The sequence below is a fragment of the Heterocephalus glaber genome, unplaced genomic scaffold (assembly GCF_053883595.1).
Source record: "Heterocephalus glaber isolate CG9 unplaced genomic scaffold, H.glaber_assembly_v1.0 deba00001461, whole genome shotgun sequence".
Classification (NCBI taxonomy): domain Eukaryota; kingdom Metazoa; phylum Chordata; class Mammalia; order Rodentia; family Bathyergidae; genus Heterocephalus; species Heterocephalus glaber.
Window position 1 is genome coordinate 3897134 of NW_028258308.1, and position 15183 is coordinate 3912316.

The 15183-nt window shown below is 43.3% G+C and overlaps 1 protein-coding gene across 4 annotated transcripts in view; it reads right to left on the reverse strand.

Annotated features, from left to right (window-relative positions):
* The window catches only part of Sh3rf1 (SH3 domain containing ring finger 1), a 166711-nt gene extending 152044 nt beyond the window's left edge, over nt 1–14667 (reverse strand). Inside the window, exons 1-2 of one of the 4 annotated variants that reach the window (XM_021264926.2) lie at nt 14643–14667; nt 11739–12226 (exon numbers count right to left, since the gene is read on the reverse strand). In XM_021264926.2, coding sequence (XP_021120585.1) covers nt 11739–12131 — 393 coding nt within the window. In that variant the 5' untranslated portion in view covers nt 12132–12226; nt 14643–14667. Of the gene's footprint in view, nt 1–11738; nt 13713–13748; nt 13912–14642 lie in introns of those variants that run through there. The other 3 variants (XM_004852919.3, XM_004852920.3, XM_087217002.1) reach the window with 3 other exon arrangements.
* Nucleotides 14668–15183: the final 516 nt, after the last annotated feature.

Genomic DNA, 15183 nt, shown 5'->3' on the forward strand with positions numbered 1-15183 from the left:
GTAATTTCTAGAAAGAGATAACAGAAGTACTGATGTTTACTGAGCAACTTCTAAGTTCTAAACACTTAGGGTTTTGGAAAACAGATCCATCATCATTTTGCAGGTGAAGAAATTACGCTAAGGAAGTAACTTGCCCAAGAATCACACAGATAATAAGAAATAGAGATGTTCTGCCTGTGCTAAATCCAGTCTTGTCTCTATATCACATGTTCTGTCTCACAGGAACCATAGGTACACAAAAAGTAGCACTCGGAGAAGAAGTTAATTCCACCTCTTTCCTCTGAAATTGTGTGAAAAGGTTTTGTATTCTTCGGCAGGCATCTTCCCTTCTCTTGATGAAACCTTTTTCTTTACCCTGGGCTCATTTACCCTGTCCTCAGCTTGGGTGACCCTATGACCCTATTTGCCCCAAGCAGTCCTGGCTTACTCCTATTGACTGCTAATTATCATCAGCATCCCTTTCTCTCAAGTGTCCCAATGTAGAGGATAAATTACATTGTCATCCCCACAAAAACCTTCACTATAACTGTCTAACCCCATCCAGGGTTATCTAACCCCACACTAACTCTTATCTTAGTTATCTTCTACTATGGTTTGAATGTGTCTCTGAAATTCATGTTTTAGAAAGTGAATCCCCAGGGCCACAGCCTTTTATGAAAGGATCTAACTGCTGGAATTCTACACGGTATGACAATTTTAGATGAGGACGATATTCAAGCAGAAAAGAGGCAGATTACTATAGACAGATTATGCCTACATACCATACCAGTCCCACCTAAGCTCCTTAAACTTTCTGCTCTATCTTCCTCTAAACACAAAGATTATCTAAAGGCTCATCTGAAGGTCTCTAGAAATACGTAAGAGCTTCTAAAGGGACGGCAGAGGCTGCCTTCTGCTGTCCCTAGGTGACCATAAGAGGCACATGTTATCTCATCATACCAAGATGGTATCAAAATAGCAATCTCAGTTTGTTCTAAATGTTCAGTATAAATATTGACCTTTGCTAGGGTGGTTATGTTTAAAATTTCGGGGCTAAAAGCAACTCAGCCAAGCTTCATTTTATAAAAATAGGAAACTATGGCTTATGGAAAAGAAGACACTGGCCTAACTTCACAAAGCCAAGATTAGAGAACATGTCTCTTCATTCCTTCAACCATAGAGTTAATACATAGATTTCACGCCTCCTACAATGAGACCCAAGAGTTTTCTGATGTCAGGTCTGCACTTTTCCGAAACAGGGGATAGGTAAACATTTCAAGCTGTCACATGACAGTGCCTTTCAACCAACATTTCAGGTCCAGCAACATCCCAGTCTTTGTACAACAGTGTTAACACTTTCAGTATCGCCCAATATTCTGGACTTGTTTTATAAAACTTAGGAGAAAAGAAAAAACAAAAGTGTTAGTACTAGTACAATTAAGACATGCATGAAATAATTAGGACTAGCAAACATAACAAAAATATTTATCCTCATGGACTTAAGCTCCTCAATTGTGTTCAACTGTGGGGGGTGAAGTAAGAACATATGAAATGCTAGGAATAATTTATCAAAGATTGTGCTTAAAACACAAGTTTAATAATGGAGAAAAAAATGAGAAATTTGCTAATTAAATGTCATCACTTCAAATAGACTGAGAAAATAAATATTTAAAGCCTGAAACTTAATTTTATTACATATATTAATGTTTAATCTATGTATTTAATGTTTTAAAGAACTTTTAAAGTAATAAAGATATTTTAAAAACAAGCAGTTACATAATGAAAAATGCAAGAATACTTTTAGCTCTACAGAAATTAAATCTCGTTATAACATGTCTAATGTTCAACTTCCAAACATTAAAAATTTAAACGGTTATTTCCAGGAACCCTAGACAAATACCAGAGCTATTTGCACCCTACAAACTGATATTCTTACTCTGTTGCTCCTGTATGACTTGGGAGATTCCTCACCTAAATTAAAGCTAGATATGCAACTTGAACATGGCAAACTTTAATTTCATTTCTGTATAATTCTTCATTGCTTAGGACCACTCATTACATTTTAAAATAATGAAAGTTCACTCTTGTTCATTCATTCCTAAATTATAAACAATGAAAATGCAGCATTTCAAAAGAAATTTTTTCTTGCAAAAAAAAATACTTTACGGAATTAATTTCCTTAGGCTAACAGAAAAATGTTCAACTTGACAGGCCCTGCTTTTCTGCACTATATTTAATGTAACTTAAAAATTCATTTACACATCCTCCTACTGCTCACTTCTTCATGTTTCACAACGCAAATAATCTACTACTGTCAACCATCTGAAACGGCACCTCCACTCCCTTCCCAGCTACCCCTCGAGAGCCCACTCACACATCTATCTTTAAAATGGCTGTGTTTACAGCTCCCCATATGTCACCATTCATGCAGCAACTGCTACCACCCTCTTGACTAGGCAGTGGCAGGCACATATGCTGGGAAGGACTGAGGACCACAGAAAGGGTGACTGGGGCTCAGACATTTTCTTCTTAAGACTGTCACTTTCAGAAATTTCTGAAAAAAGTGCAGAAGGGGGTGCAAGGGATGTACATACTCTTTATACTAAAAGCTTGGGAGGGGTGGGGTTCTGAATTCCAAAGAGAGGGAGCCTTAATGGCAAAACTTTTTGCTTAGTATTTCTACTATAAGAATATCTCACTGCTATGTAAGTAAGACCTGCCTGCTGAGCTCCTCACTCTACTATGCAGCTCTGTGTAATGTTCCTAGCATACGTATACCCCAGTCTACTCTGTGTATTAGGTCACTTCACTATTACAGATCCTTATGAAGGATCTTGCTACAGAATTACAAAGTCATTTGCCTTTTGACCTTAAAATAAAAAAAGGTTTTTACATGTTGTCTTGGGTCTGTTTGAACCATGTTAAGCTGTAGCCTAGAGAAGGGATAGATTAGTAAGTGGAGTGACTATTAGACAGGAGTGGGGAAAAGCAGGCATTCTTCCTGCAAGGAGAGAGCTGAGGCAAGGAGTTGTGCAAAGAATGCCAAGAGCTGCCTCTACTCCCAGGCCTTGGTACCTCCGATCTGATTCTTTGCCTCCACTGAAACCATTAATAATTGTGGGGCAAAAGTGCAATCTGGGAAAGCAACCTGGAAAAGCAATTCGAGAAGACAGCAGAGGAGCAGCGGAGTTTTGCTGTCCTTTCCCTTTCTGTCACATCCTTCCTTGCTCCCCTTTCAGCCACTTGGAAAATGCAGACCACAGGTGCAGGACAAGGTGGCTTGGGAGCTAGGAAAGAGAACAAACTATAGAGGTTCCATGCCTGGGGATGCAGAAGCCAGGGGTGGGGGCTGAAGTCAAGGGCAGGGGTCAGAGGTGAGACATTTTTTAAAAGAAGGCTGGGTTAACAGTGATATACAGCCATGTGCAATGATGAGTCAGTCGAGGTCAGACTGCATGTCCAACGGTGGTGCCATAGCAGTGTAATGGAGCTGAAAAATCCCTATGTCCATGACATCAAAACTGTCATAATGTCATGGTACAGACATGACTCACGTTTGTGGTGATGCTGGTACAAACCAAATAGTCATATACTATTTTGTACAATACATAAAACTTGATAATGATAATGACTCATGAGAGGCTTGTGTATTTACTATACTTTTATCATTATTCTAGGGTTCTCCTTCTACTCATTTTTTTTAAGTTTAATATAAAACAGTATGCCATGATACACTGGCAGCAGCCTCAAACATCCCATGTTCACCATTTTCATCTCATTCATTTATGTACCAGAGATGGAACCCAGAGCTTTCACCCTGAGCTACAGCCCCCTAAAAAAAAAAAAAGCTCCTTTAAAAATTTTTTAATTTAGTCTCACTAAGTCACTGTGCTGTGCAGGCTGGCTCAAAGTTGCCAACACAACCACTGGGGTTACAGGCGTGCGCCACCAGTCCAGCTTGTGTTTCTAGATTTATCAGGAGGTCACTTCAAGTGCCTGGCCTAAACCACGTAGATTTGTGCAAGTCCTCTCCACAGAGTTCTCACAGTGACAGTCACCCAGTAATATGTTTTTCAGAATGTGTCCGATCATTAAGCACTCTATAAATGGGGAAAATGAGCAAAGTAAGCCCAAGGTTGCCAGAGAATGCACATTCACAATGTTGTTTATCGCACGTAAGGGACCAAATAACTTAGCTCACGCCCCCATCTTGCTGCTCTATATCCAAATACTGTATCCATTTTAATTACTATATTGTTTCGATTACTTGGTTTCTCACTACCCAAAACAGAAATTTTATTTCTTGTGAGAAAGACTTATCTTTTTTTTTTTGGTACCGGGGATCGAACTCGGGTCCTTGCACTTGCGCAGCAGGTGGCAAAACCACTGAGCTAAATCCCCAGCCCTAAAGACTGATAATTTTATAATAATGATACTAGTAATACATCCATTTATACAGACTTTAGTCACCAAAAATATCTGTATATCAGTTGTTGCGTTTTTCTACAAAACAACCTATTAATAGCCTAAACCAGTGTTACCCCAAAATTTAAAGAATGTAGAGAAACAGCACAAAAAGAGGGTGAAGCATTCACACAATGTAGAGTGATCAGCATTCACTTATGTATTCACTCGTTTATTCAGTAAAGCTTTTTTGAGTGGTGAAACATGCCAGATACTACAAAGAGTTCTAGTAAGTCAAAGATGACCCACTCAGGCCACCCATCCCCCCACCCCCCAAGCGCGGGAGCTTAGACCCTTCAGGACTCCTCCTTAGGCTGAAGATAAGAGGCCCAGCTGATGGCTCTACTTAGGGTCAGAGAAGCTGTGATATTCCCACCTCTAAAACAGGCTGCTCTCGGCCACCAAGCTAAGGAAGCTCGGTTTTCCAGGCCCATTATCATCTTAAAAGAGCTTTAGGTGTCTTCTTTTTGTCCACAAAAAAAAAACAAACAAAAAAACACCCCCAAGTAGCGCATAGCGGTAGCGGGTAGCGAGGGCAGTGAAGAGAATAACTGAGAAAACTTTCCCCTGCAGAAAGCGGCCTGAGGACTCCACGGTGAAGATCTCTGCTGCTTTTGGGGAGAAGCATTTGGGATGAGACAGTCTAGGGTGGAATCCCAGCTTCATCATATATTCGCTAGCAGAACCTGGACATGCTCTTTCGTGTTCTAGCCACCCTTCCTTTTTTTTTTTTTTGGTACCAGGGATCAAACTCAGGACCTTGTGCTTGCGAGGAAGGTGCGGCACCACTGAGCTAAATCCCTGGCAAGCCACCCTTCCTATAGCCATAAACGAAAATAATAATATATAGTGCCTTGAAGTAGATCAATGGGAGTAGATACGGAAAGCCATTCAAATTGTATCATTAAGCAGAAAACCTCAAACTGCACAGTAGCATGATGATATGATTCCATTTCTATTAAATGTTTTTCTTCTGGAAGAAAATACAAAAAGCATTTTCCCAGTGGTCACCCCTGGGATTAGAAACAGAGACTGGCAGCATTAACTTTCTCCTTTACATCTTCTTCTACTATTACATTTCTTACCATATGCTTGTACTACTTTTAAATATAATATAGAAAGAAAAATATTATAGTCATTTTGGAAGCAGTACTCATAATCTGTACCCTTTTCTATATGTATACTATACAAGAAGAGTTGTTTTTTTTAATGAGGCAAGTGTGCTCTGACATAGAAAGATTTCATTTGCTACATCTCCAGCCCTTTTTCTTTATTTACTTTTATTCTAAGACAGACTCTCACTAAGTTGCCCAGGCTGGCCTCAAACTTGGAATTTTCCAGCTTCAGCCTCCCCAGTAGCTGGGATTATAGTCATGTGCCACTAGCTAGCATTTCTCTTTTTGAAATGACCAGTTAACGTACACTACAAACTCTCTCTCCTTTATCCCTCCCTTGTACCTCATTCAAGATCCCAGAGCCTAGGGCTGGGGTAGAACCTAGCATGTTGTGAGGACTGAATTTGATCCCCAACACTGAAAAAGATGGGGGGGGGGGGGGTGGCGGGATCCTGAAGCCTCACACTGAGCCTGATTTAGTAACAATTTAAAGGTTAGGGATGCAACAAACATGAGACCAGGACCAGGGATAAAGGATGAAATGACAAAATACAAGGTCAAGAATATCTGCAACAATTGTTTGCCAAAAAAAAGTCTAAACCTTTTCTATTACAATTCAGCCATTCTAAAAGATCAAAACAGCTCCCTCAGCCAAACCACCACAATAATGTCGAACTTAGGACCAGAATGAGTTAGTACAGACCTCCAACCCCACCTGTGTTAGTTACTTTTCTCTCGTTTCTGAGACAAAATACCCAACAGCCAAAGTAAGAGGGGAAAGAGTTTATTTAGCTTACAGTTTGTCACAGTCTGGTTCCAAGGCAAGGTTGGCAAACAGGCATCAAAGGGGAGAAATAGTTCATGGTACCCACATGGTAGCAAAAGGAAACAAGGGATCTTAACAATGTCTTTCTGCTCCCCCTATCTTATTCAGATTATAGGGATTAGAGCGGTGCCAAACCAATCACTCATGGGTAGTGGTTTAGTAATCACACGCCCTTAATCCTAGCACCACACATTCCAGATTTAGCTACCTTCAAAAAAGACTGCATGAGGCTTTGGGGGGACATCTAAACCCAAACCATACCACCACCTATGGAGAGACGTCAGTTCCGCAGACAGTGCACTAAACCTTCCACACACAAGGGGTGGACACCCCAGTCCACTCCCAGTCCGCTCTGGCTGCACTTAGTCCAGGGACCACTCCACAGACTTATTCTCTATCTTACCACCCGACTTGTGTTTCATGGTAAGCTGTCTTCTGTTTCTTGTGCATTTTACCTCCCCGGTACGTCAGTTTTTTTAATAGAAACAGGCACAAATGCCACCTTTGTCCCAGCATAGTAAAGATCACAGCACAGAACTGAGTCTGAAAGATCTCCCATACTTGTCCACTGCTTGGATGTCAAAGATGGCCCAAGGTGAAATTCATAGCTGGCAGTAGCTTTTAACGCGCTACCTGCAGTAACTCAGCTGTCCCGTTTACTCCTTGACACTTCTTCAATTCTCTTTCTTCTTTTTTTTTGTTTTTTTTTGGTACTAGGGATCAAACTCAGAACCTTGCGCTTTCTAGGCAGGCAACTGATGGAACCACTGAGCTAAATCCCCAGCCCTCAATTCTCTTTCTGTTAACTTTCCTTTGAGTAATGCCACAGACAACAGAAGTCCTGCCAAGCACCTCTGCAGAACCCAGTTACAGACAAGTCCAATTTGTTAAGGATAAGATAGTAAGAGTTTTCCCGACCTGTGTATTTGGAGTATTGTCACATAAACCTCAATCTTCTTATAACATCCCTATTTTATGGAATTACATCAGGCAATTTGAGCCACTGAGAGGGTGGGGCTGAGCCTGAACAACTTGAAGGTATTCTACCTGAAAGTAAGGACACAGTGTACTATAGGTCTGGGGGAAACTGGGACTGAGCGGATTGGCAGTGAACCAAAAGGTCACTGGGGGGGCTGGCCTTTGGAAGTCCTGTGCAGTCACTGCCGTAACCATGGACTGGATGGTGCCAATAACAGGAATCTATTTTCTTAGTTCTAAAAGCCAGAAGAGTCCAAGATCAAAGGGTTGGCAGGTTTCATTTCTTCAGTACTTCTCTCATCTGTTTGTACATAATCATCTTCTCCAGGTGTCTACACATGGTCTTCTCTCTGTGTCTCTCTGTGTCCTGATATCCTCTTCTTATAAGGACAGCAGTCATATTGGATTAGGCCCTGGTTTTATCCTAACCAACTCTTTAAAGGCCCCATCTTCAAATAGAGCCATGTTCTGAGTTATAGGGGTTAATGCTTCCCAAAAAGAATTTTGAAAGACACAAACCAGCCCATAACAGTCAGCAATGGGAAAAGGGACAGTAGGGAGCTGTGACTGTGGCTATGAGGAAATGAAAACACTCTTGGCATTTGCAAGGAAAAGGGAATTCCACTTCCCTGCCTTTCCTGTCTCAATTGTTTGACTCAAGCTCCAATCGAGTATCTGTTCTAAAGCCAAGCTAATCATCTCAGTCCCAATGAGCTCCATCTTTCCAATCCCAAGTGCAGAGCACTTACTCTTTGACCCTAAACCCATATGGCTTTTGTTGGGACTTCTTAACACCTTGTGTGTTATCCATCCCTTAGCTTCATCTTAAGTCCCCATCCCTGTGACTACTCACACTCACCTTCTGTCACTTCTTCCTCAGACCCAAACCCCTTCCTGCTGTAGGTCAAGGTCTTTGGAATGCTCTCCCCTACTGTCTCTTCCCTGTCCAGCCCCTATTCATTCAGTAATTATCATTTCACTCTTCAGATCTCACTTCAAATGCCTATGCTCAAGGAAGATTTTTAAGGATCGTCCCCAAGACATGCACATTAAACAGTTCCATGCTTTGTTCTCTGTCATAGAACTGGTCATATTTAACTACATACCTACACTACTATTATATTAGTTAACGTCTCTTCCATGAACTCAACCACACACCCAAAAGTTCCTGAGCAGAATTTATATCCGTCTGTCTATCATCTCCTACCCAACAGCTAGTGTGGAATCAGGCACCTAGTAAGTACTTAATAAATACTTGTTAAAAGAAAGAATGAGCTGTAAGTTAGTGGTCTGTTGATATATTTTTGCTGAATAAATTCACTTTGGGGTGGACACAGTAATGATATCTAGATGGACAGATACATGTGTAGACACCTGCAGATTGTAAGCTGATTAAACTACACATAGAAAGCAGAACTGAACTAGTCTATTAGATCACAATTCTATAGGAACTAAACATATTTTCCATCTCATTAACAAAGTCATATATATAGTATATATAATATCTATTTTTTAGATAGACATGATCTTCGGCAGGTACTTTTTTTTTTTTTAAGAATAGGAAAAATTTATTGAGATAAAGAAAGTTTCTTTCTAAAACAGAAGGGGTACCAGAAAGTGGGTTGCCCCATGCAGGTACATTTTTTAATCCATTGAAAGATTATCTGAAGTCTCCCTTTGCCTATGGCTCCTTCCACTGTTGGCCAGAAACCAACAGAAATTCTTCCCTTTGAGGTAAAGAACTGGCAGATACCATGCTGACTCCTACCCAACACTTACTCTTTCCTTTCTCCTTCGTATTAGGCAGGAAACACTAAAATTCTGGGAACAAGATGTGTGTCACACATTGGAAATGTTAAAATCTGCTGATAACATCCAATCTCCCTCAGCTAAATGCATGAGGAAGCCACATGGTCACAACCTAATGTAAGATAGAATATAACCAGTAAACTCAAGCAACATTCCACATGTTATCACTTTCAGCTTTGCACAACATGTGGAAACGGGCTCACTGCACCACTTGGCTGTGTCAGAACATCTAAGGGAAGAGGATGCACGTTTGGGATTTATTACGGTCATCTCAGGGAAGTGTCCAGAGGAGCGCATTACAATCACCATGTGGCCATATGTTACAGATTTCTTACTTTTAAAAGAACTATGTTTTAGAGATGTATTTATCTTTCAGATGCTTGCACTATATGTGTAGCCTTGGTTATTCTGAATATGTGAAAAAGTACAAGGTGCTACTACTCAATACTAATGGGAAACTGGAAAAAAAAAAGTTGTTCTTTTCTAAGTAATTGCATCATTTGCTTTGACCTAGACTGAGTTGTTTTACTTGTTTGATGTTTTTGTCCCCACCTCCACACTCTACTAAGTAACAGCCATATCTCCTGTTTGATCCACCTCAACTATTTTATCCAAGTTACTAAGGCTCAAGTATTGTTGAGCCTCTTGGCAAGTAATTTTTCTCATGCCAAAGAATAGAAAGCAAATTAGAAAAATCAGGTAAACCAGAAAAATAATACTAACAGGATCAAAATTTAAATAACTTGCCAAAGAACAGTAAAGTTCAATTTTAGGAGCTTAACAGTTCAGATTAAAAATGCAGCATCAAACAGTCAATTTCTATATCAGAAAGAAAACAAGCCAGGCATGGTGGCGCACACCTGTGACCCCAGCACTATGGAGTCTAAGGCAGGAGGATCACCAAGTTCAAGCACAGCCTGAGCAATTTAGCAACTTAGACCTTTATCTCAAAATAAAAAAGAAAAAGGGCTGGGGATGTAACTGAGTGGAAAGGCTCTGGGTTTAAGCCCCAGGAAAGAAGAACAGGAGGTAGGGAGGAAGAGAGGGGACAGACTTGAAAACTCAAGCTGAATGCTGGAACCTCTCCTTAAATTTCTTTTTATCAGTGATCAAACATTCAACACATTCCTCACAGCAGGTAAGGCACTGCATCGGCAACTAAGACACTCCTATTCCTAGCCAGAAGCTATGCTTTCCCCTGTAAGTAACAGGGAAACAAACCACTCCAGAGATACAAATCTACCCCTTCTTTAAGGTGCAGACCTGGGTTCAGTGCCCCAGAAATTATTAACTTGCTTACTGGTTCTGGGGTTAAAATATTCATAGGAACCAGCAAATGCTATAAAAGAAACCTAAGAAAAGTCATTGGCTGATCAATTTCACAACATAGGAGCTTCAAATAAGGGAAGAAAGCCTCTCTAATCCAAAATTCTATCTTTAAAAGTATATTAAGTAATGATCCATAGAAACCAGAGCCTAGTGATTAAACTGTTTTCTAGTAATCCAGTTTTCCAGCTACTAGAATGCTTTACATACTTTACATCTAGTGATGTAAATACATCATATCATTTGCAAAAGATGTGCTTGAGAAGGACTTAAGGAACTACCACTCTATTACAGCTGTCTGACAGCCACATCTGTGAATTCATACTATCTAATGTGCCATGCCATGGTTTGGCCAATTACCAAAATTGCTTCTTCCAACAAAAAAGAAATTCTTTTTATTATCTGATGCCCATGATTACTTTTTATTTTTACCAAAAAAAAAAAAAAAAAGCTCATCTTATCAGGGAGCCATCATCTATATAAAAATAATTTATATATATTTGGAATACCCTACCTTCTAGAAATAAAAGTTGTAGTAACTGTGCAAATATTTAACTTCACCTAAAATTATTTCAGCCCAAATCCCAAGAAAAATCATTTTGGTGGAACTATTTCCTTTCACTCCCTGTAAAGCTCAACATAAAGCCAGATGTTTTAGCATAGTCCTAAGTGACATTCTGTTGCTACAGCAACGAAACTCTGCTACCTGTGGCCATGATTTGTTAAGAATTCCTCCAACCAGTAAATTCTGTGCTGTGCATTCATAAAACCAATAGAATGACTCTAAGCAACATGAAAATTAAGGCTTCATTTCCTGTGTATGATTTACCCACACATATTTATAACATATATACACATATGTATCCATACACACATAATTATGCCTCTGCACACTCCACTAAAAGGGTAAAACCATATCAAATTTTCATTGTAAAATGGAAAAACTGCTATTTTACATCTCATTGAATAACTGCTTTCTGTTCCCCAAAGTATGTCTGTAAAGACAATAGACTGAGAGAATTTTAAAATCAAGATATATATTAAAAATAAATTTATTATTTATAGCCAATCTCATTCTAAAATAGAAAACAAAAAAAAGACTATGAGATATAATCTACTCTCTGTTCCAGCAGGTGTGGCTTTTTAAGCAATGAGCTGATTTAGGAAACAGGAACCTAATAGAGATAAAACTGTGGTTATCACCACCTTCATTCATCAAACTGCTTCTGCAGGCTACTCACCCTCACTGGGGGGCTCCAGGCTTGCACCCGAGGCTGCTGTCCACCCTGGGAGCTCTGCAGATCTTTTGCACTACAATTAGCCACAGTGCTGCCCTGAGCCCTTAATGCATTTGTGCAGTTGGTCCCACTGCCCCCACCAGGGCCAGGCTTCCAAGGCCTCTGCTTGATGCCATCCAGAAGTCTGACCAGCAGGATGTTACTGGGAAGCTCCTCGACACCTGAGCCGACCAGAGTCCTGCACTCTGGGCATCTGAGTTCATTCCGGGAACCTACAATCCCCAGCAAACATCGTTTGCAAAACGTATGCTGGCAAGGCAAGACCTTTGCAGAGGCATCGAGGCGTTCTAGACATACAGGACACTCCAAAAGATCCAACAAGGCAGATTCATCCATCTTGATCTATTTTACTGAGAAAAGGGCTTCAGAAATGGTCATAGTTGTGTGCAGCCTGTAAAATGATTCATGTAACATCCATCTCAGACTTTGTTCTGGAGACAAGGGAAGAGAGGAGGAAAAGAGAAAATTAGTGTTAGTAATCTAAGGGAAAGTTCACAGAGAAGCAAGGAACCAAAAAGTACACAAAAGTGCTTCCTCTTCATACTGTAGCTTTGCTCCGGAATGTGGTTTCTAAACTTCAAAGTCAACAATTAAAAAACAAAACAGGCTTTAAAAATAACTCATAATTAATCCCAAAAGACATCCAAAAGCTTAGTGCACAGAAGTAGCTATCAAGTACTATACAAGATTCCTACAATAAACAGGACTTACGAAATGCATTTTTAAAAAAACATAATTTCTTCAGCTCTGAAAGTGCTATTAGTTGGCTTTTTCTTTAAAAATCCTCAACGCCTAGAAGAAGCTGAACAGAAGCAATTGAAAGTTTCCCCCACCTGAAATTACTTTTAAAAACAATGAAGTTCCCAGTCTTTAAGCTACTTTAGCGTTTGGGAAACCATGCTTTGGGTGATCCTTGTGGTAAATGATCCGATATTCAATACATATGTTTCTCCCCTGCCTTAAAAATAGAACTGCTTAATCTTGCCCAACCAAAAAGGTTGACAATTCTGAAAGCTACAACTAAGGTTTGCTTGAAAAGGGGTAAAACATAATAGCACTTTTCACAGCAGCGGTTGACAAACTCTGAAACGGATTTCTGAACGGCCTGCCCTGATCTCATTCAGAAAATCGTGCAAAATGATCACCAAAAGAATTCGACAATGGAATGTTGGACTGAAAACTGTGAGCATAATATGAAAACGGAGCCATTCAGGAAAAAAGCATTTAAACCAGTTACTGCAGCGCTTCCCACTCATTACCACCATCAAAACAAACGGAAAGGTGAACGCCTAGGAGAAAGGGGTGACGAGACCGAGATGGCAGCGTTAACAGCTGTTCGGGACTAAGTCGGAGAGGGCAAGCTCTAGGGCTGCGCCCCTCCGGCAGGCCAGCGAGCTCAGGTACTCGGGCCCCGCAGGGGGCGCGGCGGCTGCTCGCCGCGGACACACCCCGGAGCCAGGTGTCGCGGCCGCGGGCAGAGGACGGTTCTGAGCTGGGGCTTGGACCGGAGGGGTCCGGGAATGGGGATCTCACCCAACAGCCTCCTCGTCGCCCCCTTTTAGGTCACACCGAGGACAAAAATTTCCCCACATGACTGCCGGAAGTTTTTAAGGACTTAAAAATAAACGTGCAGCCTTAAGTTGCGAAACTCAGCCCCACAAAGTGCACGGGAAACCGATCTATCACCCCGCGGAGAGGAGGCGAGCGTCCCCAGAGACCCAGCCATCCCGGAGGACGGCGCGGGGCTGCGCCTGGGGAGGCGGCGGCGCGAGTCCCGGCAGGAAGCCCTCGAGAGGCCGCGGGCGCCGTCGCCGCAGGTCCGGGGGGCCGGCCCACGGGGACCTGAGGGCGAGGGACGGACCCTGACCGACACGGGGGCGGCGGGCACGCGGCGACCACCGCCTCCACCGCGACGAGGGTCCACCGACCCCGCGTCCCCGCCTGGCGCCCTACCTCGCGCCCCGGCTCCTCCTCTTTGTTCGCGGCCGCTGCAGATACGGCCCCGCCGCGCCCGCCGCTCGCCGTGGCTCTGACGCCGCGGTGGCACCGGGAGACTCCTCGCTGCCGCCCCCCTCGCGCGCGCACACACGGCACGCCGCCGCCGCCGCCGCCGCCGCCTCCCACTTTCCCAGCCGCGGAGGGCGGAGGGAGAGGAGGAGGAGGAGGAGGCCGGGCCGCAGCCGGCGCCCCGGGCGCGAGGGGGCGGCCCGCGCCACAGCGCCTCCCCCAGGAGCGGGCACCACCTCGGGGCGGCGCTGTCCCGGGTGCAGGGCCACCTGCGCGCGTGACCCCCGGCCCGGGAGGAGGCGACGGAGGCTGAGGGGACGCGGCGAGAGCGCGAGTCCGGGGGCTGCGGGCCCCGAGGAGGGAGGTTTGGGGACAGACTTCTCCCTGAGGAAAGCACGACTGGAAAACGGAGCTACGGGAGAGGGTGGCGCTGGGAGTGGCGGCGGAGCGTGAGGAAGGAGCCCGGGCGTGGGCCCGCGGCGTCCTCCTCCTTCGGGGCGGTGGCCCCGCAGCGCGAGACGACCCCTCGGGGCGGGACTGGGTCCGGGAAGGCGCGAGCAGCCCTGGCGGGAATCGATCTCCTGCTCCGCTTCACTGTATCCAGCCCCAGGGCGCTGACTCGGTAGAGTCTGAGCTGAGCGAAAGTGTTGGACCCGAGAGAGGCGTGTCGTGTAGGTGAGGGACAGTCCCGGGCAGCAGTCCGCCAACGGGACCTCGGGGACCATAACCACACCCGAGCAGGTTTGGAGAGTTGCTGACCCCAAATCTGAAAATGGGAAAGGAGGAGGACTAGGAAATCAGTCGTGAGGGCTCAACCCAGCCATGGGGGGCGCTTCTTACCTTCTCTCAAGGAGTATTCAAAATCCGATCTCAGGTGGGCTGTCGCCACGAAGCTATCTGGAAGGCACCTCTTTTATCTGAGCCTGGGAGGCAGCCGCCTTGACACTGTAACGCTTTGTTTTGGTTGCCCCAGGCACACACCTGTAAACTCTGAAGTGTAGTCTTGAAAAACAGGGTGCCCATAGGTTTGAAGGTTTGATGTCCAGACTCAATTCACAGGGAAAGCAAGTTAAATTTTTGTCGTTGATCTCAAAGTTGGCATTGTTTTATTTGCACTTGCTATCAGTTTGCAGATGTTATCCCAAATACTGTTCTTCAGGTAAGCAGAAAAAGGGAAGAAAGGGCAATGAAGGTTATTCAAGATAACCCTCCCAGACCACCAACTAGACTGACAATTTTTTAAAATGAATTTTATTGGTACATTTTAGGTATACAATATAAGGCCATTCATCATTGGAAATTTGCACCTTTACATAATCTCTCTTCGTTCTTATTTTTTTCCCCATTCCCCTGCTCTTCCTTCAACCCCTCCTTTCCTCCC